This window comes from Sinohyriopsis cumingii, chromosome 3, assembly GCF_028554795.1.
Source record: "Sinohyriopsis cumingii isolate HCF-2022 chromosome 3, ASM2855479v2, whole genome shotgun sequence".
In the NCBI taxonomy this organism is placed as follows: domain Eukaryota; kingdom Metazoa; phylum Mollusca; class Bivalvia; order Unionida; family Unionidae; genus Sinohyriopsis; species Sinohyriopsis cumingii.
Window position 1 is genome coordinate 113,225,950 of NC_142963.1, and position 27,834 is coordinate 113,253,783.

At 36.8% G+C, this 27,834-nt stretch overlaps 1 protein-coding gene across 2 annotated transcripts in view; it reads left to right on the forward strand.

Annotated features, from left to right (window-relative positions):
* Positions 1 to 27,834, forward strand: part of LOC149803605 (sorting nexin-29-like) — a 96,681-nt gene that overhangs the window by 16,206 nt on the left and 52,641 nt on the right. For both annotated transcript variants that reach the window (XR_016420233.1, XM_089953355.1), the window contains exons 6-10: positions 1,707 to 1,881; positions 3,159 to 3,229; positions 5,327 to 5,506; positions 17,498 to 17,867; positions 20,368 to 20,468. Coding sequence is in view for 1 of the 2 variants with exons in the window: in XM_089953355.1 (XP_089809481.1) it covers positions 1,707 to 1,881; positions 3,159 to 3,229; positions 5,327 to 5,506; positions 17,498 to 17,867; positions 20,368 to 20,468 (897 nt within the window). In the remaining variant the exon portion in view is untranslated. The remainder of the gene's footprint in view (positions 1 to 1,706; positions 1,882 to 3,158; positions 3,230 to 5,326; positions 5,507 to 17,497; positions 17,868 to 20,367; positions 20,469 to 27,834) is intronic.

The window sequence follows — 27,834 nt, forward strand, 5'->3', positions numbered from 1 at the left end:
ATGACTTCTCAAAAAAGGCTCAGCAGAATTTGATCAGAGTTGACAGAGCACAAGGGAATTAAAGTCTTTCAGATTTGTTTAGATGATGCAGGTTGACCATGAGATCTAGACATCTTTACCAAACAAAGAAAAACCTTAAAATGATTTGTTCTCAAAAACTGCTCAAAAGAATTTGACCAGTTTTTTTATTTTTATAAATAATACTGATCTACCATTAAATATGGCCACCATTAATAAAACTAGAAGAAAACTAAAAACAATTGCATCTAAAAAAGAACTGCTCAACAGAATATGAATAATTTTAAAAGAAAGCATCCCAGTATGAAGTCTTTCAGATTGTTCAAATTGTGTTGATCTGCCATAAAATATTGGAACTATTACTAACATGCAAAAACTTAAAATCTACTTAAAAAACTACTAGTAGAATTTTATCAACTTTGATAAAAAAAACATCCTGGCATAGATGGATTTCATTTTTTTTATACAGATGATGCTGATTCAACATCAAATATGGTCACCATTACTAAAAATATGTTCATTTTAAATGACTTCTCAAAAACAACTTGACAGAATATGATGAAATTTGAAAGAAAGCTTCCTGTAATAAAAGTCCTTCAAGTTAGTGCAAACAATGTTGATCAGATGTCAAATATAGCCAAGATTAACACAAATGGAAAAAGGTTAAATGTTTCAAAGAATTTGACCTAATTAGATAAAAACTAATTTAGCCTGAAGGGCTTTTAAATTAATACAAATGATATCTATTTGTAAATAAATATGGCCACTGTTACCAAGCGTTTAAATTTCTTTAAATGGTTTCTAAATATCTACTATAAAATATTTGGCCAAACTGAACATGAATCATCTGAGCATGAATGGATTATAAGCCTATTTACTGTCAGATATTGATTCAACTAGAGACTTTGACAATATTTAAATAAATTTTGATGAAAAGCCATTTAACAAAATTTGACTAAATTTGACAGAAAGCATCTTAGCTTGAAGGTCACTTACATTTCTAGAAATGATGCCAATCTGTTTTCAGATACTGTGGTCCTTACTAAAATTAGAGCCGAGTGTCTAAAGTGCTCTCCGTTATGGATCACTGCCATCTCACCTCTATCTGTGTGGGTTCGAGTCTAGGATTTGGCCAATGTGGGTATGTGAGAAAGCTTGCCGGTAGCTTCTCGTGGGTCGGTTGTTCTTTCCGGGGTTTTCCCAGGTTCTTCCTCCACCATTAATACTGGCCGCCATGCATAGCCTATCGTGTGCTGAGAAATGGCATTAAACCCCACAACAGCAACAACAACAACTAAAATTAGAAAAACTTTGTCACAACTTTATATCCCAAAACTCCTTTACAGAATTTGTCCAACTCTGACAGAAATCATCCTGGCAGAGAGGCATTTCAGTACTTGACAAATGATGTTGATTCACCATCCAAAATGAATGAAGGCATTAAAGCTCGAGAAACTTTCAAACAATCATTTTCATAACATATGCTGTCAACATCATCGGAAGGAATTTATGTAGAAAGCATCCTACTGACCCAGGTTCATTTGGTCTTGCATTTGGCTTTGAAACAGATTTCAGACAGGTTAGCAATCTCAGGTCAACTTGAGCCTCTTGTTTTATTGGGATTGATGATTCTAGTGATTTAAAAAATGAACCCTTTTACTAAGATAAGATATGTCCTTCTGTTACAGTGTGCTGGAACTATGTGAAAGAGCACCTGACCAAACATGAAGCAGAAAGATTTTACAACTTGAAGAATATATCCACAGACTCGGGGAGAGGGAGAGCTTGGCTAAGAGCTTCCCTCAATGAACACTCCTTGGAAAGATATATGCACATGATTATAGAGAGGGAGGACCTCCTAGGGTATGCAGTTTTCCACAGTATTATTTGAAACTAGTGGCAAGGCATTATATTGACCCATGTCATATTCTGTATTTTTAGGTTTGCTACATCAGTTTGCTCAGCATGTATTGGCTCTACATTTTCTTGCTGGTAAATTTGTAAGATTTGCATTAATAGCTAAGAATGTGCTAAATTATATCTTTGTATTAGTTACTTTCTGTAAAAGAGAGGTCACATAAGATGAGAATAAAGAATTATTTCTCCTCCCTCCCACAACAAGAGACATTGCCCTCAGCACCCATCCAGACACCCTCCACTTACTTTCTGCCAACCTGCAGTTACTGTTGAAACCTCAGACTCGTTACATCACAAATGTTTTTTTAAATATCACTAGGATTGGATTATACAATTAGTTGACAATATGGATATTAATATATTATGTATATTAAATTATATTGTTCATGGAATTTACTGTATATACTCACTTATAAGACAATTTCATTTGCAAACTGCACATACCCAGGTCTGCCGGTGCATTATGCATCAGAAGATCTGGGTCTGTGCATTTTGTTAGAAGTAATCAGTAGAACAAACAATATAGAACTTGATCTGCAGGTGGATTATGCTATGGCAGATCAGGTTCTTTGTTGTTGGCAGTTTGACTTGATTTATAAGTGAGTATAGATGGTACCTTCATGTGCAAGGGAGATTATAGAATAACATGCTGCAGCGTCAGATTTCATTCTGGTTATCATTAGTTACGAACACAGTCCACCAAGTTTCTTTATAACTGAGATCTGACTGCACACTTCATAGACCCAGATTTGTCTTAGCAGAATACTCCAGCAGATTTGAGTCTGTGCAGTTTGTTGGAAGTAATTATTTGAACAAACAGCATAAATCCTGATCTGCAGGCTCCGTGTTGTTTACAATTGATTCTGACTTATAAGAGAATATATATGGTATGTCAGTAGCAACACATGAACATAATTATTTAAGAAACAATTTTTCACCACCCCTTCCTGATGTTCATTCTATCTCTCATATTCACTATCACGCACTAGGTCTTTTCAACTTTGCAATACATTCTGTGACTCTCTGTGCATCTACAAATAATTCCTGATAATACCTGTTAAGATTTGGGGTTTATGGAGAATGATGGAGGACTTTTAATATTTAAATGGTTTGGAATTTCAGTGCATATTTAAACTCGTATTTTAGGTGGGGCTAGGATTGAGGAATGTGGGACAAAGGGCAATGATAAGAGACGTCTTGTCCTGTATATTCTCTTTTTCTAGGCATCACTATGAGAAGTGGTCCTTCTTAATGGATCAAGAGAAAAGCAGCATGCTGCCCATGATGGCAAGAGGTCAGTAATGCAGATTGGAAATATTTTACATGGCACTGAATAAAATTAGATCTCTATGGACATTAAACAGTGATGTTTTGTTTTACATTACTTAGTTTTATACCACAGAATGGCATGACGAATTTTCAGAATCATGAAAATTGCAATTTATTTTAAAAAAATTATAATTGAGTTGTCATGATTGTACATATTCCCCAACATCAGTACTTTGCTTACTCTTACACAAAGACATACACTCCCACACAAGCCATAGGGTGTTATTAAATTTGCTATTTTCTTTAAGTGTGTATTGTTTCTTGTTCAAAAACCACTATACAATTTTTTTTATAAACAGGTTTAAGATGTTTTATTTAAAAAATGAAAAGTTTATGGTAGGGTCCATCTTTTGTCAGAATTATCAAGTTGGTTAATATGTGTTTTGGCTTCTTATTTTCCCAGCCTTTTTGAAATAATCAGAAATTTTATTATAGGTAAGATTTTTTTCTTCTTTTTGCCACTCCAGTAACCTAAGTGATTAGAGCATCTGGGAGGTCATGGATTCAAACTGTGGTCAAGTCATACCAAAGACTTATAAAAATGGTGCTAGCAGCTGCCTCACTTGGTGCTCAGCATTAAGAGATTAGTGTTAGGACTGGTTGGCCTGGTGTTTGGATAATGTGACTGTGTGGGATATGATACCACATATCTGTGGCATGTTGCCCCATTGGTAGTCATCACTACAAACTGCAGCACTGCAAACATCAAAGTGATATGACTTAGATTGTTAAACCTCTGTTAAATCTGGTCCATAAATAAACCATTCACTAACCATAATCCATTTCTCACATAACTGCAAACTGCTTCATGTACTTTAAGAGCTCCACGAGATGGCTAGCCCCAGTTTAAGGGAATGTAAATTGCACCACTTTTTTCTTATTTTTCTAAACATATTATGATTGGATCATTTATTAAAGAAGAAATCAATTTTTAGAGTAAAATATATATTTTTAATAATACCTTCCTGGTCATAGTATGGGCACACTCCCAATAGATCAACACCCCAGGAAGAGTTTGCACACTTGATCCAGCAGCAGTGGACATTTGACTGGAATTAGCATCAGTCCCTCTCTTCAAAGGGGCACCTCTTTAGTGTGAATTCCACCTTGGCAAACAGATAAACTTTTAGCACTTCTGTTTCTAAAAGGGTAGTGAATGTCTTGTTTAGCTTGGCTACATTTGTGAAGAAGTGGATATTGTCCTTGCATATTTTGATATGGTATGTATTCAAGAAACTCATTTTATTCTAGACCACTCCGGTGGCCTAGCGGTTAGAGCATCCACCTTGGATGCAGGAGGTCACGGGTTCGAACCCTGGCCAAGTCATACCAAAGACATAAAAATGTATTAACAGCTGCCTCGCTTGGTACTCAGCATTAAGAGGTTAGTGTTAGGACTTGTCAGCCTGGTGTCAGCATAATGTGACTGGGTGGGACATCATTCTACGTCTCTGTGGCATGATGCCCCAGTGCTAGACATCACTATAAACTGCCACACTGCAGACATCATAGTGTTATGACTGAAAAATTGTTAAAGCTATGTTAAAAATAACACACACCCACACACATACATATTTTACTCTAAAAATTGCTTTTTCTTAACATCTGAGTTTTTCTTCCCAAATGTGAGATTTGTAAAATCTTTTTTATTTGCTGGCAACAGGAATTTTTTGTACCAGATATTCAGCATGCATTAAAACTGTAGTGTTTTCATCTTGAATTATTCAGAACTGAGTCATGTATTATTTCTAAGGAAATATTGAGGATTTCTCCAAAATTTGCAGACCTTCTCAACCTTTTCTTGTTTAAAAATAAAAAAGTCTGCGGTGTACATGTTTTGTAATCTTTGTTGGTCTCATATTATTAAAAAAACCACAATATTTTCAGAAGTATCACATGCAAAATAATGTAAAATATAAATTTAGAGATAAACATTTGAGAAATTTGTTGAAACCAAGGCAACATCACTAGACCTTGATGTCTGTCCATTGCTATTTAGAATAAATTTAGGATGAATTGTTTTAACTGATAAGGAAGTTCATTTAGTTTCTTCTCTTTTCAGGTCTTGATTCCATATTATTTGCTGTCACTGTTGATAAAGTTGACCTTAACACAGTCAAACAACATGTTCCATATGTCGTTAATGCTGGTTCTGCCAGCAGTGGACCAGGAAAGCAGGAGGATGAACTACGACCAGTCATTGCAGGGGAGGGTTCACTTGTATCGGCAGAGAGTGCATTAGGTATATACCTTGTCACACATTACAGTGATTTAAGTATGACACTCAGCATGTTTTAGCTCACCTGCACTAAGTGCTGGAGAGCTTATGCTACATCCTTGAAGTCATGATGAACAGCACAGTTGTATTGTTGTTAGCAAATATACACCTTTTATCACTGTGACCTACTTTTTACACTTCGGTGAACATATACATTTCTGTTTTCTGTTTTTCTTATGCTTTTACCAAATGTTCAACTATTTTTTAAAAATTTAGTATCTCAGATACTATTGCCTCTACAGTCAAGAAAGAGGAATATGTATATATGCAATCTGAGGAATAGTACACAAACATACTAAAGTAGCTCACAGTGCCCTACTTTGCATGTTTCAGTGACAGTGTATACTTTTTCTCTTGGTTGCTTTAAAACTGTTTTTAGCACAAGCACACATTTTATCTTTAAGTCATTATCTCAGATACTGTTGGCTTTACTGTCATAAAACTTGATTAAGCATACATAATGAAGAGTAGTATACAAGCATACTAGCAGTATGCCACTGTGACCTACCTTTCATGCTTCATTGACCCTGTACACTTTTTCTGCTTTTGTTACATTCTTTTAGCAAAGTTATACCTTTCAAGTTGAAGTCATTGTCTCACAACCATTGTCTTTTAGTTCATGAAAGTATATTTAAACATGCAGCCTGATGAGTAGTACACCACCATATTAGAAACAGGGCACTGTGACCTAGTTTTCATTTACACCATGTACACTTTCTGTTTCTGTTATGTTTTAGCAATTATATATTGTATGTGCAAGTCAATATATCAGATACTGTTACATCTACAGCCATGAATTTTTATATAAGGATGCGGCCTGTGGAGCAGTACATGAAACATACTTAAATGAAGTCACTGAGGTCACTGTGACATCCTTTTCATGCTTCGTTGACCAGTACACTTTTTGTTGAGGCCACATTAGTTGGAAATTGAGACAAAGCAGTTACTTTTCCAGTAGCTTCAATGTCAACAGTTTCTTAGTATACGATTAAAAAATGATGGGTATATTCAGTTTTACCTAATCACTAACAAAGTTATTTTATATTAACTTTATGAGTAATTAGGTAACAGTTTTCACATCAATAAATATCCAACCATGATCATTTAATCCTTATAATTCCAATTATTCATCTTTCTGTCATCATATCAGTAGATTTCATGAATAAAGCATTTGAATGTAGATAGCTCATAGTTTCATTTCATTGCCCCTTCACACTGCTCCAGAATACATAGCCCTATCTTCTCTAGCCAATGGGCTTGGAGTCTTCTATAGTAATTTAAGGTACAGTGTCAGAGGGTTATAATTTGGTCATCTCATTAAAATTTCTTTTGGTAGTTGTTGTTTAAACCAGGCTATTCCTCTTTTTCAACACTATGATATTGTATGGAACATGTTTTAGCCTTCGTTGTTCTTGCATTTTGATCTTTCAGCACTTTGATTGTGTATGGCACATGTTGTTTTAGCATTCGTTGTTCTTGCATTTTGATCTTTCAACACTATGAATGTGTATGGAACATGTTGTTTTAGCATTCATTTCGATCTTTCAAAAGCAAAAATATTTGTCCACCCATAGTGAGATGCCCAGCTTGTCATATGACCCTGAGCTTTAATAACAGCTGGTGGAACATACTGTCAAAGCAAAATTTCAGAATGTAGATTGGCTTGTAAAGCCTGCCATATACTTTCTTTGGCGAAAGGGGTGAGTGTTGGAGTGAAGGAAGGACTGTATGATTACATTGTTTTAACTTCTTATGGGAGATTTTAATGAGGGAGTTGCAAATTTTGATCGGAAGTCACAGAGTGGGTTGGTGGGGGCTTGTTTTTGTTAATATGGTGTAAGGTTTTTGTGTAGATAAAGCTTCAGATAAAATGATCTGGGAAGCAAAAGTAGTCTGCAGAATTTACTGATGTATAAAATATTCCAGAACAGTATCTCATGATTGTTTATATCCAGTCATTTTGCAGAAAACTCGGTCAGTTCATAACAATTGGAATTATTGTTTCCATATAGATTTTATCTGCATCAGTGAAACCTCTCGTGAAAAGGCAGAACTGGCCGTTGCACACAGGTTCACCTTTTAAAATAGATTTTTGAACAAATACCTTGTATGAAAGATTAATAAATATTATTAGTATTATTATTAGTATTATTATTATTACATTATCAAGATTACTTGATGTGCACTGTACAACAGAATCATAATTATGGGTACATGTTGTTCTCTCTCAGATTTATGTTCCACACAAGATTACTGAATTTTAATTCATCCTAGAAATGAAAATCATCACCAACTTAAAAATAAACACTGATCTTTGTTCTGGTTATAAGATCAGTATCTTGTTTCCGCAGTTGCTCAACTAATCAAGATCAGAAGGAGCCAGTAATGAACAGAAAATCAAAAGAAGCTGTTTGTGGCTATTCATTGTGACCCATGAATTGAAACTTCACCTGCCTTTACAGATATGTTTTGACTGTTGAATGATCTCTGGCCCTAACGAAAAGGGATGTGACTCGTATATTTTCTCATAGGTGATCATTTTTTCTGTAGCTTTAATTCATAAACAAATTGGTGAAGATATCAATTATACCTGTCATATGGGTACAAAAGGTTACTTCCATTTCTGCTGTGATAACAAGTACTTTTCCTACCATCCAGCAGACAAAATGCTCTGATCCTCTTCTGTAAGGATAAAATAGTGCCTTTCTTTCGAAGCTGAGTTGTGGATACTTTTTGGTTTGACTGACAGTGTCACTGGAGTACATTAAGTACATTTGAGACATAAAAAGATTAAACATTGAAAACATTGATTCACAGAATATGCCTTTATTTAAACAATGCCTTGATTGTCAAACAAAAGTGTTTAATATACATACTTGGAATGGTCACTGCTGATATGTTCCAGTGGCCATCTAAGGCATGGTGAAACCATTGTTTGGTTGGAAAACACCTTGGGAAATTAGATTGGCCATTGTGTTCAGGTGACTGCTAAACATAGGTGACCATTAAAAGACAGGTTTAACTGTATTTCTTAAGTTAAAAGATCATCATCAAACTTCCGATGAATCGTTATGAATTTAAGAGAATTCATTTTGGGACATGTTTGCATGTGCTTTTATCTTTCCTTGGCAGCGAGATGGAGGGCAGCAACATGCACATAGCTGCCAACCCTCACGAATTTGTTGTGAATTTCACGCCTTTTTCAGCGATTCACGGATTCACGCCGCAAGCCAAAAATTCACGAATTCTCCAATCCTCAATTATTTTAAATCTTTAATAAAATAACCGATTTCCCGTTAAGCGCTAATCGTGATATTCGCAGTTGCCGAAACGGTCCGGTACTGCTGGACGCGATATTAGTAGATCTACAGCCGATTAGTACAGTTGGCCCAGTAGCAAGCATTTTAGCCTTTTTTAATCTGTATGTATAAGAGTAGTTTTACAAATGCTTTTGAGAGAAACCAGGGCCTAACCGGAATTTTGCTCCGCGCAAGCGTCACCAACACTGATTTGAGTTACGGTTCAGCATCGCATGTACGATTTTGAAAACGTCTTCACCACTAAGAAAAAAGAACTCTATTACTCAAAAAGTGAAGTTTAATTTGGAATAAATCAAAAATTGGCCATGCATTCTGCCATTAAACATTGATATTCATCATGCTTTTTGCACTCAGTGCTCCATCGCAAAGACGATGTGAGGAAGCACGTCGGTTGCATAAAATACATAGACGCTGGGAAAATTAAGAATTCGCAGATTTCAGCTCCGAAATATTTTAAACAATTGGCGGAGGAAATGCAGGCTACCAACATTGAAGCATTATTTGTGAGTTTTCTTGTCGAACACAATCTACCTTTATCAGCTGGAGACCATGCTAAACATTTGTTCTGACAAATGTTGCCAGACTTGAAAATCGATTCCAAATTTTCCTGTGGAAGGACCAAAAGTGCTGCAGCTCCTGTGCATTCCTCACAGCAACAGTGCAAGCGAAGTGTATTTTCTCTTGTGAGGAAAAATAAGACTTTAGCCGGCAAGAAGTCTGAACTGTTTAGAAAACAAATTTACGATCAAGCAGTTGAGGAAGTTTAAGTCTGTCACAGTATCATGTCTTGATAAATAAATATTTCTGCATATATGTAGTGTTTTAGTTTTATATTGCGAACTTGATATAGTGTAGTATTGACGGTCGGAGTGGTCAGAGTGGATGGAGTTATTGTCATGGCATTTTTCACGAATTCTTGTCTAAATTCACGACTTTTTATCCCTACTTTCACTAATTGTGAGCCTGGAAGGTTGGCAGCTATGCATGCATCAATTACAGTCTCTCTTATCAGAATTATGGATTGGCTATGTGGATCAAACATCCCATAACCCGTCCCAACGTTTAGAATTGGACTACATCATGCCAGCCAAGATGGCCATATTCCTTCATGACTGGACTTGGCCATATAACTGGTCGCAATGGGCCATGACCAATTGATCTTACATTATCAGCCACCAGAAAAAGTTTCCAGTTCCATAACCCACGTAGTGCTGCCAAGCTGTTCCTGCATATGATGCCCAGTTTAGTGCTGTTATACCAATGAACCCACTTCATGTAACTAGTTATACATGGATTAGTCTAACTTGCATAGTGCTGCAAGGCATTTCCTATAGATGATGCCCAGTCTATACAGGCACTCTCGTGGATCAGTCTAACCACATAGTGCTGCTAGGCACTTCCTGTGAAAGAAGTAGTTTATATAGAAACTCATGCATCAGTCTTATGCACACTAATACCTCCAAACACTTCAAGTATCTGATGTCCATCTTGGTGACTCTGTTTTCAAGGGATGTCTCTTCACTCACCCTCAAGCCTCTGTCTCCAAGAGACTCTACTTAAAAAGTGATGTGTTAGAGATAATGGTATCGGACTCATGAGTGATGCAATTGTAATGGACCACCATCATCATCTTTCTTCTCTAACTACTTTGCAGGTAGCATAGGAGATACTGCCTCAATCTGTAGATGATTAAACAGGCATTTCACATAGCTGCCAACCTTCATGAATTTGATGTGAATTTCACGACTTTTTCAGCGATTCATGAATTCACGCCGTAAGCCAAAAATTCACGAATTTTCCAATCCTCAATTATTTTAAATCTTTAATAAAATAACCGATTTCCTGTTAAGCGCTAGTCGTGATATTTGCAGTTGCCGAAACGGTCCGGTACTGCTGGTCACGATATTAGTAGATGTACAGCCGATTAGTACAGTTGGCCCAGTAGCAAGCATTTTAGCCTATTTTAATGTATATGTATAAGACTAGTTTTACAAATGCTTTTGAGAGAAACTGGTGCCTAACGGGAAATTTGCTCCGCGAATGCGTCAAAACACTGATTTGAGTTACCATTCAGCATCGCATGTAAGATGTTGAAAATGTCTTCACCACCAAGGAAAAAGAAATGTATTACTCAAAAAGTGAAGTTTAATTTGGAATATATCCAAAAATTCGTCATGCATTCTGCCATTAAACATTGATATTTATTCATGCTTTTTGCACGCAGTGTGCCATCGCAGACACGATGTGAGGAAGAATGTCGGTTGCAAAAAACACGTAAAAGTTGGGAAAATTAAGAATTCACAGATTTCAGCTCTGGAATATTTTAAACCATTGGCAGAAGATCTGCAGGCTACCAACGCTGAAGCATTATTTGTGAGTTTTCTTGTCGAACACAATCAACCTTTATCAGCTGGAGACCATGCTAAACATTTGTTTTGACAACTGTTCCCGGACTAGAAAATCGCTTCCAAATTTTCCTGTGGAAGAACCGAAAATGCTGCAGATCCTGTGCATTCCTCACAGCAACAGTGACAGTGAAAGAGTATTTTCTTTAGTGAGGAAAAATAAGACAGACTTTAGGGCCTCCTTAGCTGCAGAAAATTTGTCAGCAATTTTAGTCCCCAAGATCAACCAGCAGGCAAGAAGTCGGAACTGTTTAGAAAACAAATTTACGATCAAGCAGTTGAGAAAGTTCAAGTCTGCCACAGTATCATGTCTTGATAAATAGCTATTTCTGCATATATGTAGTGTTTTATTTTTATTTTGCGAACTTGACATAGTGTAGTATTGACGGTCGGAGTGGATGGGGTGGTCAGAGTGGATGGAGTCATTGTCATGGTATTTTTCACGAATTCATGTCCAAATTCACGACTTTTTATCCCTATTTTCACTAATTGTGAGCCTGGAAGGTTGGCAGCTATGATTTCAGTTCCCTTGTCATTATTAGCTGCTACATGTAATAGCGAGATGACTGAAAAATTGTTAAAAGCCACGTTAAAAATCCAAATCACATCACATCACATCGTCATTATTAGCTCTTAATTGGATGAGTTCTGTGCTAGTTTTCTACATCACCTGCCAGGTTTTCATTTCTGACATCAGGTGATAATTATCTACAGAAGATTCTGCTTTCAATAGCTTCTACAGTCTGAACAGTTCTTGACCTTTCAGGACTGAGTGCATTGTCAATTACATGTTCCAAACATCTACAGACTTATTGTATCACAAATGCCTCCTATTTTCATTTGAATACTCATGAGTTGATTTGCAGTGTCATGACCGTGGAATGAGTCTTGTATCCAATATTTTGATGATCCTCAATATGCAGACAACAGCTTAGAGGCCCCGAGTTGTCTAAAACGCTCACTGTTATGGATCACCGCTGTCTCACCTCTGTCAGCATGGGTTTGAGCCTTGGGCTCAGCCAATGTGGGTATGTGAAAAGCTTGCCAGTAGCTTCTTGTCAGTCGGTTCTTTCCGGGGGTTTTCCCAGGTTCTTCCTCCACCATTTATACTGGCTGCCATGTATAGCCTATCTTGTGCTGAAAAATGGCATTAAACCCTACAACAACAACAACTGACCACAGCTTTTATCCTTCCACCATGAATCTCAACAGAATAAGTGGATGCATGTTAATAGGAGGGTCCACTTCATAACCTGGATGCACAACATCCTATAGCCATAATATCTATGTGAACTTAGATTAGGTGGAATGCTCTCTACCCCTCTCCCTTACAGACCTATCTTGGCCCAAGGTACACTAACAAGCTCCATCATCTGTTCTCCTACCTTTATGATCAGGTTGATGGAATTCACTACAAACCATTGTCCCTCACAATCTCAGTTATAGTGGAGGGATTTACAAGGCAACCAGCAAGGTTGCAGGAATGTCCCTAGAGTGCATGCCACAAGGAAACAGTCCTGCAACTCCTGAACTAAGTAGAAGAGTCAGAGAGAGGTCTAGGATTTCTATGAGACCATCCTGTTCTTGATGATATACATACAGGCCCCCGCATCTGACCCATATTTCAGATCCCAGTTGGAAGAGGACTCTAATCTTAACTGATTGGAGAAGATTTACCAGGACAACATGGGGATCCATCAGTAGTTCACGTGGACTTGGTATCATGTTCAGCGAATGTACTAAGCCTGTGGCCACATCTCTTTTAGTTACAATGTAGCTCTTATCAGTTGATCCTCAACCTAAACACATTCAATCATCTCTATTATACTTATGGGTTTGTTTGAAATATTTCGAGTCCCAACAACAATTAGTGTGGAAATGCATGAGATGTGATTTCATGCCCCACTCAAATGCGTTTCAGAAGTTCTGTGATTCACTTACAGCAGGCTACAAACAACTGACTCGTTATATTTTGGAGCAAGACATGATTTTATATGTTACTTTCCTTTCATTCTCAAACATCATGGTCCTTATTTGGTCAACTTGGTCTGAACTCTATGTTCAAGTAAGATGAATGTGTTCCCCAGGAAAGAGATTTGAATTATTGCAAACGTTAGTTCCATGCCTCTTTGGAGCAATCCATCTGCTAGAATATTCATTCGAGTTTTGAACATTACAGCAGCAGACGTCTTTATCGGGTTCTCATAACAGTGATTACACTGGTCAACAGTGAAATCATTACTGACTTGAAAAGGCCCTAATCTGTAGTATTTTGGTGTGCCGAACACGAATATAACCGTGAAAAATTTGTATTGGCTCTCGTTTTGAAGATATTCATATACCTCATTTTCTATGTTTCACTGTGTAAATTTCTCCAGTAGGACTGCAGCAACATCCGGAATAATGATGTAACATTGCATAATACCATCATGCTCACATCATCCACAGTTGATTGCATCATTTTCTGATGCAGTGCAATACTAATGCCATGCGGCTGCTGAAGTAAGTTGACGTCAGCAGTGTACTATACATGTGTAGGCCTATTATACTAATGCCAGGCGGCTGCTGAAGCTGACGTAAGCAGTGTACTATATAAAGCCCAATCAGATAGGTTCAGCATTTAAAATATTTTAGACGTTGTGCGAGACAGTTCAAGCTACTGTTACATAAAACTTATTATTTTATCCATTTACGTACAATAAAGAACAGTAATGCCTCGAAAGTGTGTTAATACCGCGGACAATTTTTGCTATATTTGTGGGGAAGTGACATTTGCCAACCAGAAGAAAAGTATAAATTCTCAAGTGAAGAAGGCATATCATCTTTACTTCGGATGCAAGGTTGGTGACCAAGACAAGCCTTGGGCTCCGCATATATGCTGTGCTACATGTACAACACAGCTTTCACAGTGGTTGAATTGCAAAAGGTCATCAATGCTGTTTGCAGTCCCAATGGTGTGGAGAGAGCCAAGCAACCACCTAAATGACTGTTACTTCTGCTTGGTTCCTCCTCTTTCCGGCGGAATAACGAAGCGAAAGAAGTCGAGAATAGTCTACCCAAACATTCCGTCTGCATTGAGACCAGTTCCACATGGTGAGGGACTTCCTATTCCAGAACCTCCAGCAGAATATTCTCTTGATTCATCTGATGAAGACAAAGGTGAGTCGACCTGTTCTTCTCCTGGTCCATCAGCATGCAGTGATCCAGATTTTCACTGTGGTGCATCATCAACCCCACACAGAATAACACAGGAAGAACTAAATGACCTGATTCGTGATTTGGACTTATCAAAGAACAAGGCAGAATTGCTAGGATCAAGACTCCAACAATGGAATCTTCTAGAAGAAGATGTCACAATTACTGCATATCGAAAGCGCCACCAGCAATTGGAGCCTTTCTTCAGAAAGGAAAGTAATCTGATATTCTGTTCCGATATTGAGGGCCTCATGAATGCTTTAAAAATCACTCATGACCCACAAGAATGGAGACTATTTGTGGACTCTTCGAAACTGAGTCTCAAGGCTGTGTTTTTGCACAATGGAAACATTCTTCCATCTATTCCAGTAGCGTATGCTGTCCACATGAAAGAGACATACGATAACTTAAGGCAGCTACTGAATTCCATTGAGTATAACAAGTACAGCTGGCACCTCTGTGGTGATTTGAAGGTAGTTGCCCTTTTAATGGGACTGCAGCAAGGATATACAAAATACATGTGTTTCTTATGTGAGTGGGATAGCCGAGCAAGGGAAATGCACTACATGAGGAAGGAATGGACTCACAGGCAGAATGTAGCCATTGGAGAGAAGAATATTCAACACCCAGCTCTGGTTGAGGCTCAGAAAATCTTGCTACCACCCCTTCACATCAAACTAGGTTTGATGAAGAACTTCGTGAAAGCCATTGACCGGACTTTGCCAGCATTCCGATACCTGCATGAAAAATTCCCTCGACTCAGCGAAGCAAAGATTAAAGAGGGAGTTTTTGTGGGTCCTCAGATTCGAGAGCTTTTCAAAGATGACCGGTTCAACAACTTGCTGGAAGGTGACGCGAAACAAGCATGGAATGCTTTTCGCCTAGTTTCTACAAACTTCCTCGGAAATGTTAGGGCAGAAAACTATAAGGAACTAGTAGAAGACATGTTGATGAAGTATAAGAAACTTGGCTGCAATATGTCTCTAAAGATTCACTTCCTTCATTCCCATTTGGATTTCTTTCCTAGCAACTGTGGTATTGTTAGTGATGAACACGGCGAACGTTTTCATCAAGATATCGCAACAATGGAACAAAGATACCAGGGAAAATGGTCCACTACAATGCTGGCTGACTACTGCTGGACACTCCTCAGAGATGCTCCCGAACAGCTGTACAAGAGACAGGCGAAGAAATCTAAGATGTAGTCAATGACTTGATTTTTTATAGGTAGGCTATTACAGTTGACCTTTTACTATTGGAATGCATTTCGTTATGTAAACATTAATTTCTTGCAGATTACAAAAAAACTAGAGCCAATTTTGCAATTTGACTTTCATATTCGTGTTCAGCACATAAAAATTGATAAGAATTGACTAATTTTATTTCAGTAACATGACTTTTGTAAAAATTTGTTGTCCAGTGTTACATGGTCCAAGTGGAGACTGAACCTTGACAGTTGGACCAACTCTCTCAATTAGCAACCATTTGAGGTTGCATCATAAAGGTACTTTGAATGCGCCAGTACCTCTGCAAACACATCCTCAGGTTATCATGATCACTATGGACAGGACGACAGAAGGCTGATAGGAGCAAGTCTACTTTCTTGGACCGACATACCCAATCATAATACACATACACCCTCCAGCCTCCCCATATATACGTCCATATAGAAAGCATGCCTTCCACGACAGTAGTAATTTATATATTCATGGGATTTGGCGCAATCCCTGTACCAGAGGGAGATTACTCTGCCCAGCTGCCACCTAGAACAGATAACTTTTAGGTTTTTAGCTAAAAGATTTTAACATGAGAGGGCTGGATTTGTGAGGTATAATCTGATTATACATCCCCGTTTGTTTGCACCCCCTACCGATTTCAATAATGAAAACATTTAATGTGATAAAAAGTGAACAGAACTAAGTCAATTGAATCATTGATTTATAATTTCTATCCTGACTGTGACCAGAATGGCACAAATACTGGCATCCCCTGCACCTTTCATGCTTAACAGACTTTCCATACTAACATAGTGCCATATTGCTTACACTATGGGCTAGTTACTTTCCATCAGACAACATAATGATGTAGTTCATCCTCTTTGGTAACTGCCAGATAATTCCATAAATTACCATAACATTCAGGATTTGGAATTATATCCTTTTGCACACATGAACATAGAAATGAAACCACTTGTTAAATCCATGTGAAAGGCAAATTTGTTGTCATTCTTTTCCTTTGCTTGATTCAACATTGTATGTACATATGTAGTCATGCACTCACCCCTTTGCTGAAAATGGACTTGTCCAGGGACTGGAAATGGATCTCAAGCATGTCTGTCTATTATATTGAAAACTTCCATTAAGCATGAAACGTGCAGATGGTGACAGTGTTAGGGCCACTCTGCTCACAGTCAGGTTAGAAATTATAAATCAATGAATGCATGGACTAAGTACCTTTCACTTTTTATCACATTAAAGGTTTCCATTATTTAAATCGGTAGGGGGATACAAACAAACGGGTTGGTATAGTCAGACTATACTAGTTCTTCAAAAGTATTGTGATTGAGGAATTTTATGCGAAGAAACATATTTTACCAGAAAAAACAATTGTTTCCTCTCTAAATGCGAGTCAAATACATGAAAATCACACATATCGCTGTGTTATCATGAAATCCCTCGTATTTTAAAATTTTCCCATTTTCCAAGATGGTGGAGGCACATTTTCCCAGTTCTTGAATAGACCCTGACTGTAGATGCCTGATTTATTCTAACGGGAAAATTCCAATGAGAACCTGTTACATATGTATGTCCCAATTTGGAGTCAATTTAACAAACTTTGACATATTATTTTTTTAATGTTTTTAATAAAGGACTTTGCAAAATTTTAATTAGTAATGATAATGAGAAATAGTTAATATTATCCAACCTTGTTTGATTTTCTGATCAGAATTGGATCAGTTTTAAATCCACTTTAAACCTGAGTTATTCATGAGGAGATTCATGCTTCTATTAACACAGTTGACTGGATTATTTCAGGAAAGAAGAAGGAAAAAAAGAAAAAGAAAAAGGCAGCCATTGTCAGTTTTGGTGATGATGATGTTGAAGGTCTTACATTCAGAATTAGAACAATGTCTAACAGGAGCATGCATGGATCTTTTTCTGAACACTCTAACTCGCCACTTTTTGGGAGTCCATCACAGGGGCTTTCAGAGCTAGATGGAGAGAATAAGGACGTGGAAAATGAGGAGATAAGTCAGGTAGCAACTGACAGCAGCTTAGTTCGGCAGGAGAGCAGACTGAGTGTTGATCCTCGGCATGAACCAAGCATTACCTCTAGAAAATCAGGTGGTTCATCGGAGCAGCATATGAGTTCAAGCTCAATAGGCTCAACAGATTTTGACCTAAGGTGAATATGTGTGTTATGTGAGTTGAAAAAAAATCGAAGAGATTGATGCAAAGTTAATGTTAGAGGTACAGTTAAATATATTATGCAGAAATTCAGGTAGAATATTTGGCCTGATTGCAAAATAATTCCAGGTCATGAAGTGATGTAATTGAATCATGGGGAGTACTATAGTCATCGTTGAAAACTAGGTCGCTGTGACATTTCAAGATTTAGTATTTGTGCTTGCATCTGCATTAAACTCAGTTTCTGTGGGTTTGTGTTTATCTCACTTTCTCAAAGGATTTCTCAGACTGATGTATGCATAGTCCTGTCATTTCTGACAACGATGCTTCATGAAGAGTCATGCTTCAGTAAATGACCTATATTTTCCACGTTATTAACTTTCGCATTGAGCTTTAGTGTCGCAGACACTCTTGCCTGCCAAATTATATAGCATGGTATGTAGATCCATCATGAAGATTAGTCTAACCTCAGGTCAAAACTAGGTAACTGTAACCTCTATTTAAACTCCCGTAACCTGCATTAGCCTTTGCTTTGAGATCCATCTATCAAAACACAGATAACTTTGCTGTTTAGTTAAGGAGATACCAAAACATATATAAAGTTTGCACAAAGGCAAGTAAGTAAAGAATAAAATATAATGTTACTTCATGCAGTGAAATTTGTAATTATGTAATGTGGAATATTTTTATTCTAGCTATTTAGTCATGGAGGATGACAGTAACTGTGGCAAATCAGTATCTGTTTTAGACTTAGACTTGTAACCTGATGCAAGTGGATTATAAAAGCATTTTCCATGCATTTTAAAAGGTTTATTTTACTTCTATTCATGAAACATAAAACGTTATTACATCGTATGCAATGTATTTGAAGAAATGTGTGTTTGGTTCTCAAGTAACCCAGTCTTAAATATAAGTTTAGGTTTCATGCAAACTTAGTCATACCCTTTTTTCACTGTACGTTACCCACCTCATCATGATGATTTTATTCCTTGTAGAAAAAATATTTGTAAATATAAATATCATATACATTTTTACTTGCAACTGAATATAAAATAGCCACACTTCTTTGATGGTTAACATTTGTAAACATATGATTTGCACACCACCAGAACTCTCATGTTTATTTAAAGTGTAAAACAGTCACCCTCTTATATGGCCCTCCTCATCAGTGGCCACTTTCTACACTTCCAGTTTTCTCAGCTCTGATGAGATGGTATGCAGGCGTGCCCTTTGTGGCTGGGAACATCTATGATGCATCATGTGGCCAGCATTTAAGACCATGTAAATGTCATATTTGCTATTCACAGGCGGCTACATTTTAACTTACATCTGTCTAAAACCAATATTTTAATTCAAATAGTAAGGTTAGTAATCCAATTATCTCTACCAGTGTCTGTTTCCTTGATGTCAGGTTTTGATTACTGACACAAGTGTTGGCTAAAGTACATTATAACTTGTACCATTATGGTTAATATGATATCAGTATCTACAGATGCCAGTGTTTACAGGAAATGGGTCTAAAAATGTTGTGATGTAGTGTTGGACTTCACACCGCTGTTGAGTTCTTCTCTTTGATGATTACAACTGGAGGTAATTGTCAAGATCACAAAATGGTCAACATAGGCTAAATATACCATTTGTGGGATCAAACAAAAAGAGAAATGTACCTTGAACAAAACGGTACCAGACCAAGGCCGAAAAATAACGTGACAGTAAAATATCACTTCCTTTTTAAACGAGGCATTTCATCTTCTGTACAAAAGTTTTGTCATCATCATTAAACTGCAGTACAATTTGTAACATAGGAATAAATCATAACAAAACTTGAACGTGTCGTCACGTAAATGGAAAATTATTATTTCAGAAGAAAAAAGTAAGTTATCTGACTCAGCAACAATTTGGAGTGTTCAATAATTCTTGCTGAAAAATTTAATGATGGAAAGACTCGTATAAACAACATTGTTATAGGAATGGAGAATAATCTGAAGCAGTGGAAGAATGAATTAAATGGAAAGAAAATGATTCTAAATGCCAGGTGTTGCTTGGATCCAGATTTAAAAGACATTTTTGTAATGGTTTTGCAGTGTGCATGCTACCAGTACTCCACTCACATTTCATGCTTAAGAATCAAGAACTTTTAATGCATGTTCACTTAAAAAACGTTTATTCTTAATACAAGAACATTTTAGTAATTTTTGTTACTTTAAAGTGAAGATATTAAATGATTATTTTTATTTAAAATGAAGATATTAAATGATTTCTTACTACAAAACATACATTTACTTCTCACAAATATAGTACCCTCTTTGGAAAGTCCACCCGTCTTATAAGGCCACTTTCCAAGTGCAGAAGGGTTGGGTGTAAAAGCAGGGGATCACTGTATTGCATCAAAATCTTTTATCATGATAATTTTTAAATTCTCTTTTTCTCTTATTACTGCAAGCCTTTTCAGTTTCAACCCAGTACTGTTAATTTCACGAATCACCTGTTGGTTTCAGCGAGATAAGTGGAAGCATGCTGCCTATGTCTACAGATGGGGACCCATTTGAGGGAGGAATGCGGCCTGTGTCAAACACAGATAACGTCTTCACTTCTTCAGGTAGAATGAAAATGATACTAATCGTTATACTGTAAAATCTTGATCGCACAGGTGCATAGGCCTATTTTTCAACTAGTGAATACAAGACGTGTGTATTTTTGTCCCCCCACTGCTATGGCAAGGAGGCATAGAAATATCCCTCCAGTGAGACTTTCATCCACCTTGTGAATGCTGTAGCATCCATGTTATAAATTTTGCACCTAATTTTCAGTGAAGGTTCATCTAAGTAACATGAATTCAGTGATGTGCACATTCAGTTATATTAAAGTTACGACCAGTCAGCATTGTTCATTGGGCTTTACTAATGTCAGCACTCTAATTTTCACATTTATTTTAAGATTAATGAAATGTTGGCTAGAAGAATCATCGCGGCAAGAGCTAAGATGAATTCAGTGATTAGCTCAACATTTTCACTTCAACATTTTTTGTAAGATTTTAATGAAATTTTCTGTGAAGTTTTATCTCAATTAGAATTTGGATATGTTTCAAGATAAGTTTGTTCTACACTTATTTCTTAGAATTTGATCATCTCAGCATATGCATTGCATATGCATAACTTTCACGCTAATAATTAGATTTCAATCAAATTTGCTGTTGAGTTGTGATGTTTTGTCTCAACGAGAATTTGGACAAGTTTGATGATGAGTTGTGACGTTTTGTTGCAACAAGAATTTGGACAAGTTTGATGACGAATTGTGACATTTGTCTCAACAAGAATTTGGACAAGTTTGATGACGAATTGTGACTTTTGTCTCAACAAGAATTTGGACAAGTTTGATGATGAGCACATTCTGCATATATTCAGGATTCAGTCTTGACTGTGTTGTTGTGCCGATTGTGCAAGCAAAAAAATTATTGATGGGCTACTCATGTATAATAGATGCATGCATACAAATCAGTATCAGATTAATCAGTGCACATTTTAAATGTATGCATGCTGGTCATGTTCTTTGTTGTAAATTTCACCCTTTACCTGTGATATGTGTTAGGTAGATGAGTGTTTGACTTACAGAGACTGATGGTTTAGGTTGACTGGTTACACTGTCTTTTGCATGTCACTTCATATTGAACACAGCAGTTAGTGATAATCTATCATATACCATCCAAACATCTTCAAGAGTGTCGATTTGTAAACATGTTGACAACTATCTCATGGAAAATTGCCCCAAATTAAAGTAAAATTCTAGCTTGTAAGACACATCCCCACTTTCCCATTTTGTTCTTCACCCTGAAGTATGATCATCTTGGGTAGGTCCTTGAGGGTTAGGACAGCCTATGGGGCAAAAGGCAGTTGGGTATCTGCGGAGCAAGTAAGTATGATTATAGGGCATTTATCTCAGTAGCTTTCAAGTTATGACTCGAGAGACAAGTCTGTTAGAGGCAAAGATGAATACCGGAGCCAAATGTCAGTTACTATGGTGCAAGCTTATTATCCATGTACTGTTATTATTCAAGCCTGGTTTAAGTGGGTGGATTAAAGAATCAATCTACATCTGTGCACACAAACTAATGCTGAACAGGGACATGGGTGGTTACAACCTGCTGCATTATCTGGGACAATCTGTTTACATTGTTCACCATTCCATCATGTGATGTTAACAGTCAGTAGAGATTAAATCAGTCTGCTGATGAAGTCCTTAGCGTGAAGATGAAAGCATCATGTTAGCTGTCTCAATATTGTTTGTGTATGTGATTGAAAAGTTAAAATGATTGTCAAGTATGTCATTTGCTTGTGTAAATATTTCTTTTCATGCCTATTTAAGTGTGTATATGGTGATAGGGTGGGAATCTGAATAGTTTTCAAGTTATGAAGGAGAGGTTAATTCCTTGGAGGTAGGGATGGACCCTAGGGTCAAGTCAGTTGCATATATAAATTTGTCTTTTCATGCACAGTAAATGGAGAAGGTTATGGTGAGTTCTCAGTAATTTCTATGATGTGACCGATCAGCTAGGTTCTTGAGGCTAGGCAAGAGAAACCACACCATGATCATGAGGTCCCAGTTTGACCTGTGTTGGTGCTTGAATCATGAGTCATGTGTGCCAGTTCCCAGACTTGTGAGAGATTCAGATCTGGAGTTATTTGGAAACTCACTCCTACCCATTTAGCCATGCCCCGAAGGTCCTGATTAAAATTTCAGAAGTGTTGGCACAATCTGCATGCATGTGACTATCATTGACATCAGGTTCCCACATCTAGTCTTAATCGTTTATGAAGAGTTTAAGTACATTACACATAAAAGACCATGAAATGAACACACCTGCAGTAAGTACAGACCACAGTATACTAACTGGCACAAGAGTTGAACATACCTGGAGTAAGTAAAGCCAACAGCATACTGTGTTGCAGTAAAATGAATACCTGCAGCAAGTAATGTCCTCGGCATACTGGCTGGCACTGAAATGAACACACCTTGAAGTAAGTAATGCCCACAGCATAATGGCCGGCAGTGAAATGAACAGATCTGCAGTAAGTAATGCCTGTGGTGTACCAGCTGGCACAAGAGTTGAATACCTTCAGTAAGTAATGCCCACAACATACTGGCTGGCAGTGAAATTAACACACTTTCAGTAAGTAATGCCCACAACATAATAGCTGGCAATGAAATTAACACACCTACAGTAAGTAATGCCCACAGCATACTGGCAGGCAGTAAAATGAACACCTACAGTAAGTAATGCCCACAGCATACTGGCTGACAGAAAAAATAACATCTGCAGTAAGTTATGCCCACAGCATACTGGCTGGCAGTAAAATGAACATCTGCAGTAAGTAATGCCCACATCATACTGGCTGATATTGAAATGAACATCTGCAGTAAGTAATGCCCACATCATACTGGCTGATATTGAAATGAACATCTGCAGTAAGTAATGTCTACAGCATACTAGCTGGCACAAGGGTAAAGCAGCCTAATTACATTTATGAACAGACCCCAAAATTTATGCTGTATGCACAGATTAATTCCCCTTATGATGCCAAGTAAGTTGATGTACTTAAAGGATGGAACTATGACAAATTTCTTAATTATGAAACCGGTCCTAGTCCCCAGGGCAAGGGATGTTTTGATTGTATTAATGCAGAGAAAGTGATGTTATGTATGTGGTCTAAGAAAGAAGATAAATGACACCAATATTAATAGACAAAGTAAAAACTAGGTGCTTCAAGGTTTTCTTTTACCTCTGCAGTTTCAGTACATGTATGAATTTGAATTCACAGGCTGACATATATCAGCTACGCAGGTGAGCAGTCTCATGCCCACTTGGACCGCATTGTTGTAATGAAGGCTTCAGTAGTGAGTAGTATTTGTTCAGTCAAGTTGCACTGAAATAATCTAACCTTATACACAAATGATAATGCAGAAAAGTTCTGACATTGCAGACATCACTGACATTGACAAACTGCTGTTTTATTGTAGGTATTTTCTCATTTCTAAACAAGAGCATATATGTAAAAGATCTCAAAATTATAGATATATAAATTACAATATTTTTATTTCGTTAGGTCTACATTGCAGTTTTAAAAATTAATTGGATGATTCTAGATAAATAGTGAGCAATTGATCTTTCCCACTACACCCCCCACTTCTCCTTAGAATTTGAGACAGTTTTGTCAGGAATTATTTTCTTTGTCTTTCATTCATTGAGTATACAAAGTAGTTACTTTTTTATATCTAGAAGCATGGGTAAAGACTGGTTCCTTATATCTAGAAGCATGGGTAAAGACTGGTTCCTTATATCTAGAAGCATGGGTAAAGACAGGTTCCTTATATCTAGAAGCATGGGTAAAGACTGGTTCCTTATATCTAGAAGCATGGGTAAAGACAGGTTCCTTATATCTAGAAGCATGGGTAAAGACAGGTTCCTTATATCTAGAAGCATGGGTAAAGACAGGTTCCTTATATCTAGAAGCATGGGTAAAGACAGGTTCCTTATATCTAGAAGCATGGGTAGAGACTGGTTCCTTATATCTAGAAGCATGGGTAAAGACTGGTTCCTTATATCTAGAAGCATGGGTAAAGACTGGTTCCTTATATCTAGAAGCATGGGTAAAGACAGGTTCCTTATATCTAGAAGCATGGGTAAAGACTGGTTCCTTATATCTAGAAGCATGGGTAAAGACTGGTTCCTTATATCTAGAAGCATGGGTAAAGACAGGTTCCTTATATCTAGAAGCATGGGTAAAGACAGGTTCCTTATATCTAGAAGCATGGGTAAAGACTGGTTCCTTATATCTAGAAGCATGGGTAAAGACAGGTTCCTTATATCTAGAAGCATGGGTAAAGACTGGTTCTTTATATCTAGAAGCATGGGTAAAGACAGGTTCCTTATATCTAGAAGCATGGGTAAAGACTGGTTCCTTATATCTAGAAGCATGGGTAAAGACAGGTTCCTTATATCTAGAAGCATGGGTAAAGACAGGTTCCTTATATCTAGAAGCATGGGTAAAGACAGGTTCCTTATATCTAGAAGCATGGGTAAAGACAGGTTCCTTATATCTAGAAGCATGGGTAAAGACTGGTTCCTTATATCTAGAAGCATGGGTAAAGACAGGTTCCTTATATCTAGAAGCATGGGTAAAGACTGGTTCCTTATATCTAGAAGCATGGGTAAAGACTGGTTCCTTATATCTAGAAGCATGGGTAAAGACTGGTTCCTTATATCTAGAAGCATGGATAAAGACTGGTTCCTTATATATAGAAGCATGGGTAAAGACAGGTTCTTTTCATCTAATGTGGGAAGAGTGACATGGTATCACACAATGACTTGAATCACATGAAGGCAGAACTTTTACTTGTTAACTTGTTTTGTATTCAGTCATATAAATTACTTATTGGAAAATTGCTAATAAATGAAAAGAATATCTTCTCTTTGGGAGAAAAAGGAAGCAACATGAAATATTTACCATTAAAATCTGATCTGGTCCTATATCCTTGATTCCTAGATTGAATTCTGCATATTTCTTAAGAGTTTATCTTAAAATTGCATGGCTAATGCAGGAATCCTACTGGCTCATGTATACTAGCATTCACACTTTCAAATTCACAGTGAAGCTTTACCTCACAATGTAATGAATGTTTCATCAATAAAGATCTAAAAATAAAACCTGTTATGTCATACAATTAAATGCTTTTAGTTGAATTAGCCAGCACAACTTTTTCTGTTTGGCCAAGTTTTGGTGCTATATATAAAAACAATTGTCGTTATTGAAATTAGTGAAATGAGCTGGGATATCAGGCTAGTTTGGTATGTGTCCTGACTATTTTGACAATCAGCACCTTAATTTAATTGATGCATGAAAGAACATTTCTGCCATGGATCTAATTATCATGTTCCAATGATCAAGTAGATTTTTCTAGTTTGGGTTAGGTGTTTTTCACAAACACTTTTGCTTGTACAGTCATGAACACTGATATGTGCATGCAGCTTATACCACCATACCAAAAGCAGGTCACTGAGACCTACCTTTCATACTCATTGATCATATATATTTTAATGTTTCTCAGATACTGTCTCTTTTATTCTTGATACTCAATATGTACTATACTGCAATATAAAAAGTAGGTCAAAATGACGTTCATTTTACACTTCATTGATCATATACACCTTTGATGTTAAAGTGACTTTTTTATCCTGGTATTTATACAGTTTGTAAACTGGATATGAACATACATCTTGAGGAATACATCATCACCATATCAAAGAAAAAAGTAAATGTGACCTTTATCAATCACTTGGTTTGGTCTCATCACCACTCAGCATCGATCATCTTAAAGATTGATAAATGCAAAGCTCTCTTTTGGAATCATTATGTGCTGACAAACTTTGCTGTTTTCTGACAGCTTCATTTCTTGTTTATTTCCTTTTAGCCAAATTGACTGCATAGCTTCATCTTCACATGGGCTCAGATAAATATCAGACTTGGATGGAATTTAAGAGAGTCATAGCCCTTGAACAACTTTGGCATTTCACTGGTTTTTGACCAATTCAGTTTTCATATTTTATATATATATATTTAAACTACAGTGTTAGCAGAATTCTACCCAAGTCTCGGGTGAATTCAGTGAAAACTAGAGTTATGGCCCTTGACTGACTTTGACTAGCCACTTAGATGTGCTTGATGATCAGCATATTTTTAGTATATTATGCCAAGTTTTGTCCATTCATTGACTTGTGAAAACTGGCTTTTGTATTTTTTTGTGTTTTAAATATGCATTCAGTAATGTGGAGAATATTATATTACGATATTGTTGTTTTGACTATCTATCTATCCATTTGTTACCAGTATGGTTTAATTGGCCACCATTAACAGTCACCAAACTTTGTAGTTTGACTTGTACATGGGATGAGGCAAAGAACACTGAATTTGGAGTCAGCAGGTCAAAGGTCAAGGCCACTAACTGAAAAAAAAGAAAGTTTATGAGCAATAACTGGAGTTTGTCCATTATCTATGGTTAGAAAATTTTGTGGATGGATTGCACATTAGCGTAGAGAAGACCCTATTGATTTTGGAGTGAAAAGGTCTATGGTCAGAGTCACTGAACAAATACAAGGTTGGTTTCTGCTCAGTAACATTAGTTTGACATGACATTCCTCAACCAGACTTTGTAAATGGCTTGGTGTTGGTTGGGAAGGAGGCTATTAATTTTGGGGTCAAAAGATGAAATGCCAAGGTAATTAACTGAAAGATAAAATTTGCTTTCCCCCAGAATAACATTAAATCTACATCACAGACTCAGCTCAAACTTTGTGGATGGCATGCACATAGGGTAAGACAAATACACAGCATGTACTATGCTGTTCATAGTAATCTTGTTAATCATGTGAACTATCAGGTTTTTTATTTAGGAGATCTAAAAGAATTTTGATTATATTTCTTTTACTTATTGCCTATTATTGAATCACAACTTCACAATCCTCCAAGTTTAATGTGCGAGACAGTGGGTAACAGTGACCATGCAACTTCATATCTACATGGGATTCATATCAATGAAATTTCCAAAGTGTGTACAGTTTTTGTTAAAAAATATTTGATGCCTTGTTCACTCTGTTATAATTATTAATATTACAATTATCCTTTAGATTGAATTGGAACATTTTTTGTTTGAATCTTGTTTTAATGTAATTTTTCTCCATCAAGAACGGGTCATGTTGATGTCAGAGTTCATTTACCTTGACCGTATTACCATAAACACCAGAAGAAGGTTTTTTTCTGATCATTAATTTGTTGAATCTCATCAGTATGAAAGATGTGTTGAAGTCAGCAATATGAAAGACGTGTTCAGGTCATCAATATGAATGATGTGTTCAGTTTTTCAATTTGAAAGACATGTTTCAGGTCTTCAATATGAATGATGTGTTTAAGTCA